Source organism: Fringilla coelebs, assembly GCF_963513975.1.
Source record: "Fringilla coelebs genome assembly, chromosome: 6".
NCBI lineage: Eukaryota > Metazoa > Chordata > Aves > Passeriformes > Fringillidae > Fringilla > Fringilla coelebs.
Window position 1 is genome coordinate 30,498,534 of NC_140034.1, and position 21,117 is coordinate 30,519,650.

General features: G+C 39.1%; 1 protein-coding gene across 9 annotated transcripts in view; it reads right to left on the reverse strand.

Moving 5' to 3' along the window:
* Positions 1 to 21,117, reverse strand: part of MEIS2 (Meis homeobox 2) — a 174,950-nt gene that overhangs the window by 110,424 nt on the left and 43,409 nt on the right. For all 9 annotated transcript variants that reach the window (XM_084208603.1, XM_084208602.1, XM_084208601.1 and 6 more), the window contains one exon: positions 11,400 to 11,545. In XM_084208603.1, the coding sequence (XP_084064729.1) occupies positions 11,400 to 11,545 (146 nt within the window). The remainder of the gene's footprint in view (positions 1 to 11,399; positions 11,546 to 21,117) is intronic.

Here is a 21,117-nt window from a genome sequence, read left to right on the forward strand (position 1 = left end):
CCAGCTCTACAGTTATGTTTATTTGTACCCATTCTAAAAAAACACCACAGTCCTGTTTATTTGTAGACATTTAATTATCCTGCAGTACCTATTGTTTTGCGCTGGTTCCTTTGAAAGCATTATTGCTTTCTAAATGGACAATTTTTGGGAAATAAAAGGGAGAGAAAATGGCAAGAGCCCCTTTTTCCAGAAGGCTGGTTGCATCCAAGAGCATTGTGGGATGCGAGTTCAGAAAAGCCAGGACAGCTAAGATTAATTATAGTAGTAAATTGTCTACAAATGTTTTGGTTAGATATGCACAAAGTAGTGGGGTTTTTGGTCTGAGAAGCAGTTTATGGCCACCATACAACACATTCATAGGTTGCAGGCTGCTTAAACTTGAGGTGTAAATGGGCATATTAGGTGAAACAATGTGGAATCCTTAGGATTATCCTAAAACTCTGCAGTTCATCCCACCATCCACAGAGAAGTTCATACCAACTCAAGAAGCACCTCTCTTTCCTAAGCGACGTTAGATCATGCAGTAAAGTGTCCCTGTGTAACTGGAAGAAATTGAATTGAAAACAGACAAGGCCAAGTAACACAACTCTTGGATTACTCCACCAAAAGAATAAAGAAGATGGAAAGGAGAAGTGAATCAAATTATTTTCCCTCTATTTTTTTTGTTCACAATAATAATACGTGTTTCTGTTTAATTTCCTACTTTATATCTGAAAGAGAAAATCAGAATATCCCTTTATAGTTGAAATTAAGCACTCTTTAAACATTAAGATTTTGAACTGATCCCTCAAATTAGCCAACTTTCCTTGCAATTAATATGTGCCACTATTCCTATGCAACACCCCTTTGCTGACTCCCTCAAATATACACGCATCACTTTTCTGACCGCATAACGTTTCTTATTCCAGTTGTTATCACACATAGGATCTTTCTCCCTATTCACACTCCATAACCCTGAACAGCCCATTTGTGAACTATCCAAAGAGCTGTCAGCTATCTGCATATGGTCCTCAATAAGCAGGGGCAGTGCCAATATGAAATGGGGACTCCACAAGGTCCCTTCAGCCCCTTACTCTCTGCTCTAAGCCACCCTCCTGTTTCCGGTTTCTTCATTCAAGCACGAGTGGGATGCACAAGTGGGAAGCACCTGGCTGAGCCAAAAGAGGCAGCAGAAAGGATCAGCACTGGCTGGAAAGCTGTCAAAGTCCAGCTTCACATCAGGAGACTCCCAGACTGTTGAGGAGGAAAACATCTACCAGCAAGTTCTTGAAGTACAAAGATGCCTTGGTTAATGCCATTACACTCCCTTTACTCTCACTATTGCCTCTTGGCCAGCAGCTGACACCCAAAGTTCTTTCTCTTGGTGCTCCCTGGGAAAGATATTTGACAGCATTTACATGCAGTAATCACCACATCAGGAAAAGACCTGACAAAATTAACCAAGACCAAGACACTTGCACTGCAGTAGCTTGCAGAAATCATAGGCTTTCGTCTTCAGTACAGACCAGCAAAAATGTAACACTCTTAATTATATATTAAATGCTCCTTCATAAAGAGAAAATTCTCCTGAACTTCCAGTTCACAGAAATTCAGGTATTTGTACAAGCATAGCATGACTGTCATGCTCTTTCTACCGCAGGATAAAGCCGCAACAGAAGTGTAATTTTCTGTAATTCAGCTGCTGCAAAGTAAAAGACACAGGCCTTACACAGTGGTTTTCATCTGTAAATATGAAAAGCACTTCAAAAAGCAGCCACAGTCATTATGCCATACTGTTTAAACAGGGAAACTAAGGCATAGTGTCTTTCCATGGTCAGCTGGAAAGAGAAGTGAAAACTCCACAGGTCTACAAGAGCTGCCTTGTGCTACACCGTGCTGGGACAGTACTGAAAGCTGGGTCACAAGAGAATGTGACAAACAGCTGGGCACTCAAGACATTTGTCTTTCTATCATAAAATAGGGAATCACTGAAAGAGTTATTAAGTGTAATTCATGGATAAAGTGGCTAGGGCATTTAACACTTACTAAGTGGTTTTCTGCCTTCTCCCATTATGATTTCACTACATCTTTTCTGGCTTTTTCAAAGGGATCAGAGTTCCACTGGAATTAGTGAGGAGGAGGAGGACTGAGAGATACACACTGTTAGTCACTAATTTATGAATGATCTGCAAATATTTGAACACAAAGACTTAAGCCCTAATTTTTTAACTTACCTGGGAGGAAAAATATCTGCTTTTATAACAATCCATTTAGGTATACAGCATATCAACTAACAATGTAGCTTACATAATCTTTGAAGTTTTTTTAATTGGCATAACAATCTTAAGGTAATCTAGACTAGGCCATGATCTTACAAAAATCTACTCCTTTCACATATTTAGGACATGTTAAGAAAGTGAACAGGAACTTTCCCATTGCTATCTGATTTAGTCAGATAGTATTTCCACAGTATATCCACTTCAGGAGATCAAGTTCCCACTTTGAAATTATCAAATAAGAGCTTGATCCTGATGACAGTCAAATTTCTACAGCACTAAAAAAATTGATGTATGCAGATTTTTTTTAAACACTAAACCAAAATATTTTCTGCTGTTTACTGAGCTACTCAGAATTATTATCCTGAGATTGTAAGAGTTTGTCATGAGATGTTAAACATTTTATGGACATAAGTAGTCAACTGCTACAAATAAAATACATATTTTGAAATGCCATCATAAAAAGGTAAAACCAAGATTTAAAAAACTCTTTATGGCCTATCACCCAGTATCAGACAAAACAACCAAAATTAGTTTTGGCAGATTTGGGGATAGCAGTTAAAAATAAAAAGTAACAAATGTAAAAGCATGAAAACTGTATTGCCATCATGCTTAAAGTAACTGTAAGTCATTAGAGATGTCAATGATTGCTTTAGATATTACCAACAAGCACTGCCAATCAACTCTAAAAGCTGTAATGCATGGTATTCTAGGTATCATAACTCAAGGCAAACTCCACAACAACAGGAGTAATATTGTCTGCCACAAACTACTCTCTTCATTAGGCAGCAATAAGAATTGACATATCCATTTCTTTGCAGCTGTGGAACTGTTGGCAGAAGCGTGCTTTTGTTTTGTTTTGTTTTGTTTCCCCCACATAACTCTAATTTTACTGCCTTGAAACTCATTGTCCTGCTCATGGATCTTGAGAAGAAAGTTTTAAACACATCCTAAGGCTAAGCTGTGAGGTAGTATCACTGCACAAACAATAGCAATTGTATTTTCCTAAAAATATTTTTTATATCTGTGTATAATCATGTGCTCACACTACAGAGAAAGGGAGGAACTATGAGTTTTCTGATTACAACAGCTTTAGGTAGTGGGCCCTGAAGACATTCCAAAGACTTCTCTCCTCTACTTGACTGTGATCTTAATCTCCAAAAGCTGCAGTTCACAACATTTATTAGAGCAATGTTTTTGGAGTTTAAAAAGTGTTTAAACACTTTACATTCACATATGCTTTAGTTAAACCACCTTTTGCCCTGCGAGCCTTGCAGCCACAACTCTATATAAATGAATACTTGTCACTATCAGTTCCTTGTTTCAATTACTTTAAGGAATTCATTAATTGGACTTTGGTGTTCCTTTTCTTTTTCTTTTCTTTTCTTTTCTTTTCTTTTCTTTTCTTTTCTTTTCTTTTCTTTTCTTTTCTTTTCTTTTCTTTTCTTTTCTTTTCTTTTCTTTTCTTTTCTTTTCTTTTCTTTTCTTTTCTTTTCTTTTCTTTTCTTTTCCTTTCTTTTCCTTTCTTTTCCTTTCCCTTTCTTTTCCTTCCTATATTGACTCTGCAAAGCTCTGTAATCTGACAATACCAACCAGAGAAAAACAGTGGCTGATCCTATCTTTTGCTAGGCCACATTGAGCTTGCTCAGTCCAGGCTTTTTACTCAAACCTATGCACATACTAAAACCATGCACATGTTTTTTGCTGTTCTCAGGAATCCCTTGTTTGAAAATGGCAGGTAAAATATTAAACTGGGAAGTAACACCTAGCCACCTTATCTGATGATTTGGCACTGGCTGACCTCACATGTCACATGAATGAAATTCACCTTGCTGCAGTCCTGACACATTGTGTTGCCTGTTGATGAGGAGGAGGCAAAACCAGGCAGGCTGGTATAAAGATAAAAACAAGGAGAGGAAAAGGTAAAGCATAACTAGCTAATATCAGACAGGGCACTGTGAAAAACTCTTATAGCAGGCCTAGAAGAGGACCATTAGGTAGAGTCAACAGCTTAAATTGTCCTAGTTGCACCAAAAAAGATTTTGCTGCAGCCAGTCAGCCTGCCATGGATTTGGGGACAGAAAGGCAATGAAAGGGAAAGGAGAGCTGGAGGGGAAGGGTGGTGTGATTCATTTACTTGTCCCTTGCAGGATTCGCAATTTGGGGATTCTTTGGGGTTGGGGAGGGTGTGTGTGTGAATTTCACCCTATATATAACTTGGAATCCTATTAGAAAACAACCCAGTGACACTGCAAATCCAGTATTTCTCAGCATGCTATTTTTGAGAAACACACAACATATTTTGATCTCCAAAGGAGCACAATAAAGATCCCCTCTTCAAAATAAAATGAGAAGTAAAAAAAAAAAAAACCCTCAACCAATTGCACATGTAATAATTTCCAGGCCGGCTTCCTGTGATTGTATCCGATTATTTAAATTTTGGACTGTCTCTTTAATTTGAGGAGCAGGGAGAGAGGCGACAGATGGCAGACAGAATTGACTTATGTCCTCTATTCTTCTACAGAAGAAGGGGGAGTGCAGAAAGTTTGATCGAGGCAAAAGCTACAGTACATAGGGCTGGCTATAACTATCTAATAGGTCTTTTGACGGATCGGTTCGGAATATTTAGGTTTTTTTTCTCCCCCAGACGGGCTTTGTAACAAACCCACAGTCCTGGAGGTTGCCATGGGTGACGAGAGAGCTGACATCCAGTCCCAACTACAAATAAGCACATGACAAATGGGCCCAGAGCCCTCCGACAGCCCTGAACCTTGGTGACCCCCTAAAAAACCCAGCCTCCCCATACCCCGTGCCCCCCCAAAAAAGCATTACCGAGTATATTTTTTAAAACCGAAAGCTTGCACTTAATTGGAAACACTGCCGTGTAACTGAAATGCTTAGGACAGCATGTACAAGTAAAAATAAATCATGCAGCATTGTTATTTAATGCGCTGTGACATCATTTCCTGAAATTAAACAGAGATGACACAGATTCAGACAGTCCCTGCTAAGGTTCAGTTCAAACAATTCACAGATGTTTTCCTCCAGCCAGCAGAAAACAATGCGAGACTTAAAGCACTCTTCTCCCTCTGCCCCTCTTCATCTTCCACTCCCTCTCCTCAGCCTTTTCACTGGTACAAGGAGGTATGGCAGTTTTATAATACATGCTCCCGCAAAAATATTCTTTTTTTAATTTAATTACTCAGGCTGTTGTACTAAATAGATGGATCATTGTGTCACAAAAGCATCAATTTTTCAGAAGAAATAACAGATGTCTATGTAACAATGATTAGATTAACCACTCCCAGACAAAGCTAGCTTTTGAGGCCCACACACCCCATGACCCTGGGTTCCCTCTTCTGTAGGGGGTGGATGTAGAAATGTCAGATCTAATCTCAGATTCCATTTTTAAAACAAACAAAGCCCCACCCCCATCCCATTTCAGCTCTTTTCTTTTAAGATTGTGGTGTTTAAAAGGTATGGTATGTTTGGTCTCTTACTAATTCTTCAGGATGCTTTCATGGCCGAGGACTAGGAGCACTCAGAGGATAAAACCTTTCAGCCTGGGATCAGAAGTGTCATTTTGAGAAAGATTTCCGGGTTTATTCTGCCCAGGCTGGTGACACGGAAGTGCAGACAGGCAGGACAGGAGGGGGATGCTGATGACACTAGGCAGGGCTGTGCTACCAGCAGCAATAACTGCAAATGTTAATGGCCACCACCAGCCCTTCTGAGGAGACACCAGAGCAATGCTGGGGTACAAAGAGACACAACTCTGCTGTCCTGAGGACCGCAAGACCGCAGGTCAGGGGAGTTTAGCATTCGGGCATCGATTTTTCTTTAGCACTGGGGGGTGAAATCATTTAATCTCTCCTCACAAAAGTTTTTCCAGCTGAAAAATGAGCACAATATTATTTTGTAGGACATGCTTCCAACAGGGTGGTGTTTGTACAAAGAGGCCTGTTCTACACCAGCAGGCAGCTTATTACCTTGCTGAAAACACCACACAGGCGAAAAGCAGGCCTGGAATAAAACTGCAGCTTAGGCTCCTCCAGCTCTCCGACCCCGTGGTGCCCTGAGGTGGGAATGGCAGCCAGCAAACACACGTGCAGGTGGTTTTACAGGAGAATCAGAGGACACTGTCCATGCCCTGTGTGTAGGGCAGAGCGTGTTACAATGCCCTCCAACACGCACACTAAAATTCACTAGAATGACTGCACACTCCCCTATCATCTGCAGTCTCCCAGCCTTCTTCTTGCCATTTTAACGGCACAGAGGTCTGCTGTATTTTGGGTTTGGTTTTGGTTTTTTACAGTAGGGCAGGAACATCAAAGTGCAGAATGCTTCTCCCAGATCGCATCTCTGAGCAAAGCTGTTCTTCTGCAGTTTGATGTGAAAGTAAGCGGTTCAGCGAGGAGTGCAGTAGCCAGCTGTGCTTGTAACCTTTCTTTAAGGTATTATTACTAAAATAAAATATGGAAGGAGATATTTATGAAGGTGGGTTGGATTCAACTTCCTTGAACACTCGCTCCAAGATTGGCTTTGGTTGATGACATTCATCTCTAGAATCAAATCTAATGAATAAATAAAATAGCTGCCCTGTATAAAAGGCTTGATAAGCCATTAATCAAAATATGATAGATACACATTTTATTTTCAGATACACCCACATAAATACAGAAAAAAAAAACCCAACAAAACTGTTTCAGTGAGACTATTCATATTATCCAACCTGGACACATGAATATGACAAGTTAAGAAAATTAATTCAGGTAAGTACAAAAGCTGTGGCTGGTTCATTTTACTACCTTCCAGGAGAACTTACTCTAGCCTGACAATGAAACAGATAAAACCAAGATATATTCTACAGTAGACTGTGTAAAGAGCAAGACAGTCAGCCAGAAGATTGTGAAAATCAGGCTAAAATGACATTGTTCAAAGTTAGAAGACAGAACTTCAGCTAGCAAAAATAAAGCAGAAAAAACAGCTCAACTCCTCTGGCTTTAGGGGAGACATCCCAAATATCATCAGATGGGAACCAGGGATTTTCATTAAGAAAGCTTTAGTTTGCAAGCTACCATTGGTAAATCTGGTCCTATCAGTTATGATACACGTCTTCTTAAAGACTGTAACAAAAAAAAACCAACCAAAATAGAATTTTAACAAAGGGCATCCCTCCAGGTAAGTGTCAAAGCATAAATGAGACTCTGTTCTACCAGCTCGGTAAAAAAAGGTGAAAAAATGTTGCATGTAGCAAAAATGTAGTCTTTGGCACACTGCTGCAGAAATGGATGAAACACCAGAGGTACAAGCCCATAGAGTGGTATAATTACTTCCTTTATAACTTTCCTCTCTTCTGACTATTCTGACTTCTTCTGTATACATATTTTAAAGGTCCTCCATCCTTCAAAAGGGCATGGGAGGAGGGGGACTGGCTCTGTAGTTGCTGGTAAGAAATCCTAATTTCAGCACTGGTGTAAGCTGGATGTATCTATACATTTAAGCACTTCCTGTTTTCACTTGGTGATCAAATATGTTCTTTGCAGGGCAAATAGGGGAGCACTTGAGGGAGGAAAGCAGTGATGTCTGAGAGGCTAATTGAGTGTACTAAGAAGTCCTTAGCATAGAGGAAAAGGAGTCTTCCAAAGCTATGAATAAACTCTCAGCTTGGGTCAGATTTCTTGCTGTTTCTTTTCTTTAACCACCTTTGAACTCAACTAAAAACAGTCTTAATGTCAGGTTTACCTTTCTGATGTCGTAATCTTTATGTACTATTGAAAAGATTATACTACCAGACTAGGATTTCCTCTACTTTCTTAAACACTGGATATTATCCAGAAAAAGCATACACATTTCCAACCAATTCATCCTCAGATCTTTTATCTTCCGTTTGTGTTGTAATTCCAAATGTAAGACAGAGCTCAGTAAGTGAACGAGAACATGACAGAAGCTCTTTGCATTTGATTTCCAACAATAAAAACTTGCATGTGTATCCCATTTCAAATATAATTAAAGTTACTACAAAATGGAAGCTGTGATAGGGGTTAGAAATTGTTTTGAAAGACGCAGCCTGTCAGACACATTCATTCTACATCAGAGTTCAAGTGCCTGTCTCTTCAAAAAAGCCACTTAGGCCATTCAATTTTTAAAATTGGCTGCCTTAGGAGTTTGCAAACTGATTGAATAAAGGAAAAAAATAGCATTTTCTTTAAAATCATAAGTAAATACAATTAGTCAGATCTGAGTTACTCTCTTGGAATTTGACAGTCTAAAGGACTTCTGCATTTAATCCATGCCAGAAGAGATGGACTGCCACTGCCTCTCCTTCCAGGGAAATCAGAGGTTAATGATTTTTGTCATATTGAGACTAACAGCTAACAATTGCTACAGTTGGCCTTTAGTATTTTATTTGTCCTTTTGAGGTATTCAGAATAGGTGACAATGGCATGCAGTTGAGAACATATGTAGAGAGACCCCTGTGGCTTATGGAAAAGTTGCTCCATGCTGGTTGGGTGTTTGAAAAAAAAAATACAACCAGAGCTCTTTTATGTTCCTCTCCTTAATGAATGCATGAATGTCAAAATGTACCAATGGCCCATTCAGGGGGCAAAGCCTAAGCAGCTCCTTCTTTAAGAACACATCCTGAGACATAAAATACATTTGCTTAACAAATTAAAATAATGAGATAATTCAATTAGTTTCTTAAAAAAAAAAAGAGAGAGAGAGAGAAAGAAAAAAGGGTACATCAGGGGATTATTGTAATACAAGAACAGGTCATACAGCACAAAAGAGGCACAAACCAATTTGAAATAAGGTTAGAGTAGTAATGAAGGAATGTACATTGAATCATGGACTGTCATTGTAAAGATATTTACTTGAAACAATAAAATTGTACATCACAGATTCCCCCGTTCTGGCTCAGCCAGGGTAACATTTTGAATGGACGAGCTAATTTGAGAAAAAAGTGTGAGATCTTTAAAAGAAAGGAGTTTTCTTCCTTCCCTGCATGTGTTTATGGCAAGAATCTTTCTGAATTTACATTGCACTGGTCAGGGGTCTCCATTATCAGTTTGCAGGTCTGAGAATTACAGCGCAGTAAATCTTTCAGCACCTGCAAACTCATTAAAGCCTGGATGGTAAAAGGTTTGGGGCTTTTTTGTGTTCATTTAATCTGATTTTTGTGAGGCCATCCTCACCAGTGACGGCAAATTTCCTTAATTCATGCAGGATGGAGAGGGTCAGGAGAGAGAGGATAGAAACAAGGAAAAGGGATTTCAAAAAGCCAGAAGGACTTTCCTCAAGAGAAGCAAGAGGCAGTTGACTGTTTAATAAGCAAGTGTCAAATGCTTTCAAGGAGCACATAAGAAAGAAAGGCAGGAAGGAAAAAAAATAGATATCACAAATTTCATAGGAGGAAATGGAGTTAACGTGGAGGTGTCTACAAACCAAACTTGTTTATTTGTGGCCCTGCTTTTTGCTGTCTCCCTGTACTACTCATCTAAAGATACTCTACAGCTGAAAGAAAAACCCTCCACTCGCACTCACTCGACTTCCAAATTAAAAACATTTTACAGGTTAGTAAATCTCCAGCTGAGGTGATGTAGCAAAGAACAGCTGTGAAGTAATTTTGATAATGATGAGAATAATAAGCACATGGCAAGGTTCAGGGCTTTGCTGTTGCAGCTTCAGTGCTCCTGAATAGATAAAAGTGATTAAATACTCCTGATTATCCCTGACCAATATGTAATGGATTTACAGCCCTTTCAATTAGTCAGTATTTGCTTAGGACTCATTATTTTGTCTTTGGTTAAGTAATCAGCCCAGAGACTCATGTTCTGTCTAATTCCTCTGAGCCAAGTGGGTACAGGGCACCTGACCTTTGAAATGGCCATAGCTGAGAGGCAGGAATAACCACTACTCCAGCAGAGACACTGGCTATTCCAGCTAATCCTGACCCCACAGGCCAGATCAATGCACCTTAGTTTGCTACTAATGTCCTTACATCAAAATGATGGTTTAGAAATGTGAATCTATCTCTCCCCCCTTTAGCTGTGCTGCTGGCAGAGCAGTTCGATAGTCTCTATCATAAATAAATCGGGCCTCGGAATCATTGCAGTGTAACCAACAGCAGGATATTTATAAAACCATGGAAATTTATAAAACTTTGGTAGAAGAAGAGGCAGTTAATAACAGTTAGCATTTCAAGCCTTATCAAGTAAGAAACAATTTCAAAGTGCAAGAAAGAAGAAAATTGGTAATTTTGCCAGTTTCCATAATTTCCCACATGAAGTAAACTAGGCTTACTAGGTTTTCTGTGAAATTGTGTTTTGATGCCTAAGTGAAGCTATAATAGTCAACAGAACACCAACACAAAACCAATCACAAGCAGACAAATAAAAGCCCAAGGAAAGCACTGCTATTTCACATATTTAATCTCTCTCCCCCCAAATGTGAATATGGCCAGGTTTTAAGATTTATGGACTTGAAGAGAAGCAAAAGAGGCGCTTATTCTCTCTGTTACACAACTTAAAAATTAGGGAATCTGTAAGACTTCTTTATTTCCTCACAAAAAAGTAACAATGACAAGGTTGCAAGCTGCTGCTTTGACTTCTCTAGCATCCACAGTGTATGTCAGCACGCACACACACCAGGGCTCTCTCTTTCACCACATACATACAAAGTTTGTGTAAACAGAGGCCAGCAATAAAGAATCTAGAAGTCAGAGATTTATACATGCTAAAGTAAGAATCGCCCTTTTGCTGTCTGTAGGAAGATTTTGAATAATTCAAAGCCAAAAATGGTTACTTCATATATAGGTGGTGTTCCATGCTACGGCATCGTACTCTTTTTCTTTCTATAGGATGTGTGTGTGTGTATATATATATATACACACATATATATGCATAGATAGATAGATAGATAGATAGATAGATAGATAGATAGATAGATGATAGATAGATTTCTTTAAGATTTGTCATGATTCCAAGACCTAAGGAAAAAAAACCCTAATTTAAACAAAAAGCAACAAATCCTAAGACCTAATAACGGGCAAAAAATTGTGGGGATAATTGATTTCTAATAATGATGAATAAACCCCATTAGGCACATGAATAGAAATTTATTTTGGTTTTGGTCACCACTTACTGTGAGATGCTGGAAAAGCCACGCTCTCATGATATTTGTTGCTACTTTGGGGAAAATGCCTCTTTTCTTCTGACGCTTTTTGTCCTTGTCTGGGTCATCGTCATCTCCTGTACCAGGTGAGGCTACACTGTTGTCTAAACCATCACCTACAACAAAGAGAAAAACAGGAAGGAGGAGATGTTTAATGAACCAAATACAGAAGCCAAAAAATATCATTAATTGCCAAGACACTACCACAGTTTGGGGGGTTTTTATTTGTTAGATCAGGCACATACTGTTTCTCATTATATAAGAATGCTGATGCAAATATGTAAAAATTAGAAAACCGTGTCTCTCCAAATACTAATTTTGTGTTTCACACATGCATATATCATTAATTCAATTATAATTGTGTGCTTGACATAGTGCAGTAGCTCTTTTTCAATTATGGGATTCGATGTAGGAAAACCTGCCACAAGAAAACCCATTTACTGTAAATGCATCCCTACAACCATCCTGAATATGTACGTATAAGTAATCAAGTTAAATGTTCTGTAGTCTATATATTGGAGGCCCTCTGCAGAGGTGGCAGTAACCATGTCACCGTTCAGTGCACATAACACACTGTCAGATGAGCCCCTCCCAGGAACCATCACCTCCCAGCACACACACACACGCACTCACAAACACGTACACCTAGTGTGACCCTGCACACAGCATTTGCATGACATGAAAACTTCTACATCTCTGCATCAGTGGTTATTATCATTAAAATAAAAAGATGCACATCAAGGTAGAGCTCTCACTTAATCAGAACTTTCCATCAACATCCTTCTCTTCTGTGCTTTTCCCTGGCATTAATTGTGCATTAGCAAAAATCATTTACTTTTAACAGTCATAGTTATTTTTTCTTGCCCTCCAGCAAAAATGCCTTGAAAGCCTGCCTGGAGGGCATCTAAATTATGTATCTGAAAAACTCTTCTGGCAAGGCATTGCAGGACCCCTACTTTCTTAAAATTCATACGAGCACGTCTTCCTGTTTTTGGGAAGGCATCAATCAAGAGCAGCAATATATGCCATATTCCTACATTAATATTTGAACTAATAACTTTAAAAAAAGGAAAGAAACAAGATCCGACTTGTGGCATAATCAAATGCAAAATAAATGAAGAATACTGGGACAGCACTGAGACTTTATAGATTGCTGTGTTTTCCTTACACATCATTAGCCCGGAGCCACACGAAAGAGGAAAACAGAGAAGTGGAGAGTTTATGCTCCCTGCTGGTGTTTAAGAAGCCGAGGTCCTGGAAGGACATCTGGGAATTGTGCTGAGACGGTGGTTTTTGTAATTTAAGAATAGACATTCATTAGCAGTAAATGCCATAAATCCCATGCTAAGTAAAAACCTTGTCCAAGAAAGCCTAAAACAATAAACTCTGTGCTCAATGTAGCCTGAGCTAGACGCTCCATAGCTTCCTGAGGAATGCTATAGATTCATGAGCTAATTCCTATAGCCTCGTCTAGATCTGTAGTGCTACTAAACGAAATACATTGCTGCTACATACAGTCCATTTGCTTCAAAACTTGCATTTCAGCTCAGTCCTCCCTCCCATGCCAGATCACCCTTCTTGTACGGTGTCCCCTCTGAAAAACCGACCCTTTTGGACTGGAGAGACAGAAAAAGCCACAGCAAAGAGCTGGCAGATTAATTTTATTGACATTTCCATTTTCACTGCAATGTGATACCCTCCATCACATGGAAGAGATGACCCTCACTATTTACAGACTGACAGGCCACTTCATTACAACCACCCTGCCCCAAGGCAGAGCAGCTCCTTTCCATCTGCCCAAACACCAGAGCAAGACCCTGAAGTCGCTGCTCTGTTTCTCCTGCCTTTTTTTTTTTCTTCTATTAACGACAGAGAAAGGAGAGTCAAATCACAGTAAACTAGTTGAAGAGATTATGGAAGCTCTGAACACCGTAACCAAGGGTTTGCTTTTGTAATATATCAGTTATTTAGAAAGCACTCCTTCCTGCTGCTTTCTTCCCCCCATGTATTCCATCCACCCTGCCCCTCTCTCACAGACACGTGTGCGCGCGCACACACACACGCACACACACTTTCCACTATGCCAAGGAACTGCTGCAAGGCAAATTCTCACAAACACTAATGGCTTCTGACTGCTCCTTGGCAACCCCAGCATTTTAACCTGGGTGGATATGCTCTCCAAAATACAGACACTGGAGCTATCTCATCAGCTGTTCATGTGACACAGATGGAGAGTGGCTATTAGGAGCCAGGCAATGGGCCTTGGGGATCTGAGGTGCTGTACTGTAGCCTCAGGCAATTTTGAAAAGCAGTACCCGGAGATGGGGGGAAAAAATCTCTACTGAAAGTGCAAGTTTGAAGTCAGTCAGTCTGTTTGTCTATCTGTCGTGCGGATAAAGATATCTTTGTCTCTTTATGTAAAAGTAATGTGTGTATGCACAGGATGTGTGGAGCTGTAAAACTTCTGCTCTGCACCATCCTTTCAAACCACAGAAACACCAGTTCACTCTCTCTATGGACAAATTCCTGTCTGTCTGCATATACACTCCTATTTGTGAGCATCCTCAGCAGGAGTCTCCCACACTCTATATCAGTGTTTGGACTTTTTGATGAGGTTATTAATACCCTGGTTTGAAAAAGCTAATTGCAGCCCAAGAAAGAAAAGTTCAACTAAAGCTCTCATTGCCTTCCCAACCTAATCAGCAGTTGAAATCATAAGAGTCGGTGCTTCCCTAATCTGTTCCATAACCTCACAAAAGAAAATTCAAATATTGTAACTCCAAATGATATCAGAAGAAAAATACAGCAAGATTTGTTCCTCCTGGTGTACGACAGGCCTGTTAATCTGTAATGTCATACCTTTAATAGGACTACAACCACTCAGTTTAGTGGATGCAGCTTCTAGTGCAAAGAAATCATAGAAGAAGCCCATAACTGTCCTTTCCAGGATGAAATTATTTACTTCTGGTCCTAGCTTTCTTTATCCAAATAAATGTCAGTTACTTTAAATGGAGAAAAGTAAAATATCAAAAGCGAAATAAAATGAACAGATATGAAAGCCACCTTATGGCAGACTGGATTAACTGTATTTTTCACTACTGTATGAAGGAATCAAAATTTAAATAATTTAAATCATCATTACAAGAGATTCTGCTTATATGAACCATTCATATCTTGGCTTAGATGGTAATTTGTAAAACGAGTAGAGTCAAATCCAAAATTCTATGGAAATGGCAATTATAGAAGCATAGTTATCCCAATTTTCTAGAGAAGAAATTAAGGTTTGGATTTTGGTCCATTGTCTCTCTCTTTCACACAGAACCAAAAAAACTATAAGAGTGATTTTCTCCTGCTTCCCATACTGTTCACTCAGTTATTCTATTGCAAAGAGTATGCATGATTGCAAAACCCTGTCGGTGTTGCAGGCAGGTGGAGAATCCTTAAGTGTCACTGTCTTTGTGGAGGTGTCAAGGACTAGGCATGATTCCAGCCAGTAGAGAATTGGGCAATTTACCCAGCTTGTTTAAGATGATACCAATGCTATGTAATAACCCCTATGAAAGATGGACAGAGTGTACAAGAAACCTTGCAAAGGGACCCACCTGGGGCTCCTTAAAGACCTTCTCTTCCAGGGGAAGAGTTCGCTGAGGACACTGAAGACTCAAGTCTTCTTTACACAGTGGGAAGTTGGGCTTCCACACTGGCTCTGTGTTCAGGCACTCTTAGTACATGCTGAGGCTTTCCTTCCACAAGCTGAATTCCTTTGCATTGAAAGCAAAGGAGATCACCTCTTCTTTAAAAAATATCAAATAAGCAGTCATAGCAGGGTTTCCATTGCACCATAATTCCAGTTTGCTGCAAGCTGATTTCCTTGGACAGATAAGCCTGCAAAGCCCAGTGTTGACATAGCCAAGAACTCTTTGAGAAACAGACCAGTCCCATGTAAAGTCTGTCCAACCTTATTGTATCAATGATTTTTTCTTAGTTTGTCTCCCACACTATCAGTATTATCTCAACCCTAGTCTTTGTGTTCTTCGCAGAGTAAAAGCCAGCAACAGATGAAGCAAGTTTAGAAGTTGCCCATCTTGTCCTTTTGTGAACAGGATGAATAACAAATTCACAATCTATCAAAATGATAACTGAAAAGGATGACCCAGTCAGGCCAAAGCACAGAAGCCTGGTAACAGTCCAGATTAAAATTCTAGAAATAGTTTCTGTTACCATCATAGCAAGTAGAGCAGTTAAAAAAGTGATTTCTGGTAAAGTACATTTCAGAACTCAGTGTTTGAGTTTCTTCATCATCAGAGGGCCCTTACAGCTTTAAGGTTTGTCACACTAAAGGAAAAGAGAGAACAGCAGGAGTATCTAAACTCGGGGGAAGACAAGACACTTTGCCATTTTTCTAAAAATAGTGGATGCAATACGAAAGCAAGTTAAAGGATTCTGTAAAGGAAAGCTGTAGTGCACTATGCTGATCTTAAGTAAACTACTCTAATATTCCAGACTAATATTTTGATGGAGTGGAATATGTAGATATGTAGATATAAATGGAAAACAAAGAAGAAAATCTGCATGCAGCCTATATTCACGACTTGCAATTATTTGTTTGTACTTATAATGTGTCCATCTAGACACATAAATACTGCATATCATTATTAATAAGGACAGTCAGCTTAGTAATACAATCAATATCACCACCAGAGGAAAAAAATCTTAAAAATTTGGGTAATTATCACTGCCAAAAAGCTGGAGAAAAGTGTCTGAAGATGTTTTTGAAGATAAGATAGTCTGCACTTAAGGGAAGAATAACAGAGAGGAAAGGTCAGCTCCAGAATCAAAGACTCTTCAGGAGAATCCTTATCTTCATTCCATCCTGCTAAAATTATCAGGGTTTTAGCCTTACAGCTCCAGTAGATCACAGATCTTTGAAAGTCCTGGCTATGGATTTTTTTTTCCTTTCTCTTCCTCTTAATGATCCCTGTTCCAGGAAGTTGACTTAAGTCTCCTCACACCACAGGATCCATGCTTATCTCCTGCATTTCTTGTCCAGGGAAACTAAGTTAGGATAGGTTATGACTGCCAAGTATGGGACTTTGAAAATCACAAGCAGTTCAGGTGGGCGACCCAGCTTAGAGTTGTGCCATCACTGGCACTGCTCTGCCAGTACCAGTGCTGGTTTTGCTAAATTACTTTACTCCAGGAGGAAAGGAGCCATCAGAAGCTGTTCAGGGGGCTTACAGGCACACTGAGCCTGTGCTGACCTGCATGGTCACTTCTTCCTGGAGTGGAGTGTCCTCAAGTGAGCTGCTGTAATCAGACCACTGCATTCTCTGCCCTGGTGTCTCTGAGACCCCAGACATACGTTTCATGGTTCCCTGTTCTATCTTTCAGAGAGCATCTTGGACAGAAAGAAGGGTTGGACACCGGTGCACTAGAGAGAACAGGAGAAAACTTCAGACATACACCACTGTCATCTCTCTTCCTGCAGAAGGTGTTGTCTGGTTATTCTGTTGCTCTTCTAGAAGCAGGAAGGAGACAGCGACCTGGCCTGCTCTCTTGCTGTTCTTTTTCTTTCCAGAATAAAACCCAGCAATTCCACTGGGCTGATAATGTAAAGATGACATGTACGAATTTCACACATGTATGAATTAATAATTATTGCAAATTCAAATAGGAAGAAAACTTAAGATGCTATCAGACCCCACATACAAAGCTATTCTAATTACAACTTAGTTGTAATCTAATTACAACTTAGCATAGTTTGTCATTCAGGAGCAAGTCCCTATTGCCATCTGGCAATATGTGTTAAAGGCTTAAGGACTTGCATAGTATCTTCTATATAAAGTGTATTTACAAGAGGCAGAATGAAAACTGCTTATTTTCTGTTTCTGGATAGGCACCTGTCTAGAGTCACTAACACATCTTATTTGCAAAAAGGAATTCACAAATGTTTTATTGTTTATTCAAAGTAGGAATGACATTTCAGCTCTTATTAGAGCCATGCATGCTATAAAATCAGTGATCTAAGTCTTTCAAAATTATTTTCAGAAATGTTTCTTTTCACATTTGCCCTTTTATTATTTTTCTCCCCAAAAATAAGAAAAAAGACTGGCTTTTTTTTTGTGTGTCCTTAAATGTCTGCGTTTAAATTTCATGTTTATTTGTAAAGTGAATAGAGAAATCTTAGCAAATCTGTCAAATTTCAAAAATGTATTTTTGTAGCTCATATAAGAGAAAATTAATAAACCACAGTTTAAACGTTAAGCTCTTTTATACAGCCAGGAGGTTCATGGTTCGTTCATTGCAATCCAACATTTTTCCCCATCAGGTGAAAAAAGTGTTCCAATGCAGACAAGGGGCACAACAGTAAAGCAACCTGCTAATTACTGATCTCTCTTACGTTCCTGCTGTGCTAAACTGTCCAGACATGTTGAAGTGAAATTTTTCTGCGATTTTCAAGTGACTAGTTCATGGCCCACTGCCGTGGAGTGCAGGAGAAGGATGAAATGCTTTAGTTTACATGCAACATTTACTAACTGTGTGGGTTTTCCGACATTAAAGAGGGGACAGTGACCCATGCCACCTTTTTCACACTCAAAAGAGCACTGAAAAAACAGTCTTCATAGGCTTACCTCAGGCTTCCCTGGCCCTTAACACCCTCCCCCCAGGGTAGGAGCAGAAAGAGAAAAAAGAAGGGATTTTATGCTCCTTTCTCTTCAACTTTTCAGGCGGTATAAGCAGCATTTAGCAAATTCAGCCTCCAAATGGCTCCAAATGCTCTGAGCTGCAGGGGCTCATCCTTTGTTAGCCTCCCTCTATTTACACAGGATTTACGCAGGCTCTCCACTGAAGAGACCACATGTTTCTGACAGAAAGCACTTCCATTCACACTGCATCAGGCAACAGGATTGTAACCACTGCAGCTTCACGCTGACCTGAGATTAGGGATTTCAGCAACACTGAGATGGTAACAATCTGCTAACTAACGAAAATTATCCATGGAGAACTCTGCTGCATACTCCAGTTAAAACCACCATGGCCAGATAGATTAGGTTACTTAAAGGGGCAATTAAGAACTAGCTACTGTCAAGAATATGCATGTCCATCTACAAATAACATACACACAGAGAAAAATATCAGCAGGGGGAAAAAACAAATTAAAAAAAAAAAAATTAGACTGCAGCTTGGATTAAAACAATTTCACCCACTGGTTGAAGACATAAAGTGTAAAAACAGACAGATGGACACATATGTAAATGTGGCTGCATTTGTTTCTCTGGAACTGGCAAGTTAGTAATAACAGTATAGTTTAATAATTTATTTTCCATGGTATTTTCACACTGGTTAACTGGGCAGTGGTAACACTTATGCAGAACTTCGGGAGCAGAATAATTCCTTCTATCTAATTGCTTCTGGGGCAGACAAACTGAACTAAGCAAGCTCTCTTGCCTCTTCCTACAAGAACTCAGTACTGGAACCCAATATCAGTCTGGGGATTTTTAAAATTTGCCAATTTTTTAAAAATCAGTTTGGCCAGTCAGGATTTCTGCACTGAGATTTTTTTTCCCAGATTTAGTTTTGCATCAGGCTTTTTCAAAATGGACTGCACATACACAAACACAACAAATGTTGCTGGTTGGTGCTTGTGATTTTTTTGCTCAATAGCTTTTCATGGGGCAAAAGAAAATTGGATGGGAGCACAGGGCCAGAAAGGACCACACAGATCCAGTTTTTGTTGAGTTTTATTTTGACATTTTAATTTGGCAAATTATTTTGCTTCTGCAGCAAAGGACAAAATAATTCACTTCCATGATAGTAACTCCTACATGTATCTGATAACCACTTAAAAAGTACTAGGTATATTCTAAAGTTCTCCATAGTATATCATAATAAAGCTCTTCTGGGCACTCAATGATTCATTTTTAGTGATCTCTCAAATGCCCTTACCCACAGTTAACACTCAGATTTTATTAAGGAAGAAAGCAGGGACAAATGTCCACTTAAGTCCCAGCTCTCAAATTCAACTCTGCTTGCGCTGCAGTACCTAAAGCTAAAGCTTTTTTAATGTTCTATTCACCTCCCCTGTGTGGCATTTCTGCTAACACAGAGTTCACAATCTTTCAGCCCCAAACACAGAAGGCTGCTATCTTCAAGACATCCGAGGAATGTGCCAGATACTATCATCTCCCCTGCAATACAAAGACCTAGAAAGAGGCAGAGACCAAAAGGAGACCGTGCTGATCAGGTTACTAAAGTCCAGAAAGTCTTTCCCAGAATGCTAAATGTTAATCTTTGAACCAGAAAATGTTATAATTAAGATCCTTGTAGTTGGAGGAAATGCTAGCTGTAGAAGTCAAAGGTACAGCCATTTGAAGTCGTACTTTTTTGCACGTTTATCCTAATCTCGCACCCCTCATGCTGGCACAACTCCCATCAAGCACTTTGTTCTATTCAAGCAAAATTATCATTAATGTCAGTGGCAGTTTTGCCTGAGTAAGAAGTCTAAGACCAGATCCATGTCTTGGTCACAGAGAATTGCAAGCACTGCACAATTCCAGAGGAGATACACTCATTAAAACATGTGGTTTATGCTGATTTATGATGTTCTTCTATTTAAAAGTGAAACTTACATTGTACCTCACCAGGAAAGTGTTCAATAGACTTTTTTCTACGTAGTTTTAACTTCAATTCCCACCCTCCCCACCTCAGTACAAGTTGGAAAGTGTACTCCCAGTTTTTGGTATCTAGGCTGAAGGAAAGCATTATTAAAATAGTTTTAAGAATTCTACATGCTTCAGTAATTACTTTGCAGTGTGAATGTCAATAGCTGTTATTCTGTTTAAATTTTTCATCCTACTAAACACTGTCACACAAAGTGTTCTTGTGCTGCAGTTTTAGTGGCATTCTTTTTAAATCTTTTTTAAATATATTTTTAGAGAAGTATTTTTGGCATTCTCATAGTAATTCTGTTAAGAATACCAGCTGCAGACTGGCTACAGCTGAGGCAACAATAACAAGTCATTAAAGAAATCAGGAGACAAAAAAAATATTTTTCTTTTGCTGAAAGCACATCTCCTTTAAGAGACTATTTTCCTTTTTTAGTTCTGGGATAATGTTTTTCATTTTCTCAATCAACTGTATAAAAGTATACATTAAAGAGCTATATTTTGTTCTAAGTAGCTTTTAAAATTTATTATGCCATTACTTTTGTCATTAGAATAATATCAAATGTGGGTAAAATAACTAAGTTGAATTAAAATTCTACCTGCAGTTGAAGTAATTAAGTTCAGTTGTACTTCATCAATATTTAACCTTTACTATTTTGCAGTTGTTTATATATAGCAGAATGTGAGAACTTAAAAGTAGATGATGACTAACATCCTGCACCATTCTTCATTAAATCGTTAATGTAGTTTCTTTAAGAGTAAAAAGGAAAGCAGGAAAGGAAAATAGCAGTCATAGCAGTCATAGCATCTCAATTTTCCTTAGAGCTGTTAAAAGTAGTTATAAACTGTGAGATGTTTTAATGTCTTGCATGTCTTTAATGTCTTCCCCTTAGACCCTATGCTGTTTGTCACAACTGCTTGTTCAGGAGACAGCCCCTAAAATGATGCCCACCAGCACAACAAGAGTCCATGTACTGCCCACATTAGAAACCTCTTTTCTCAGGGCTGTTTAGTTATTAAGA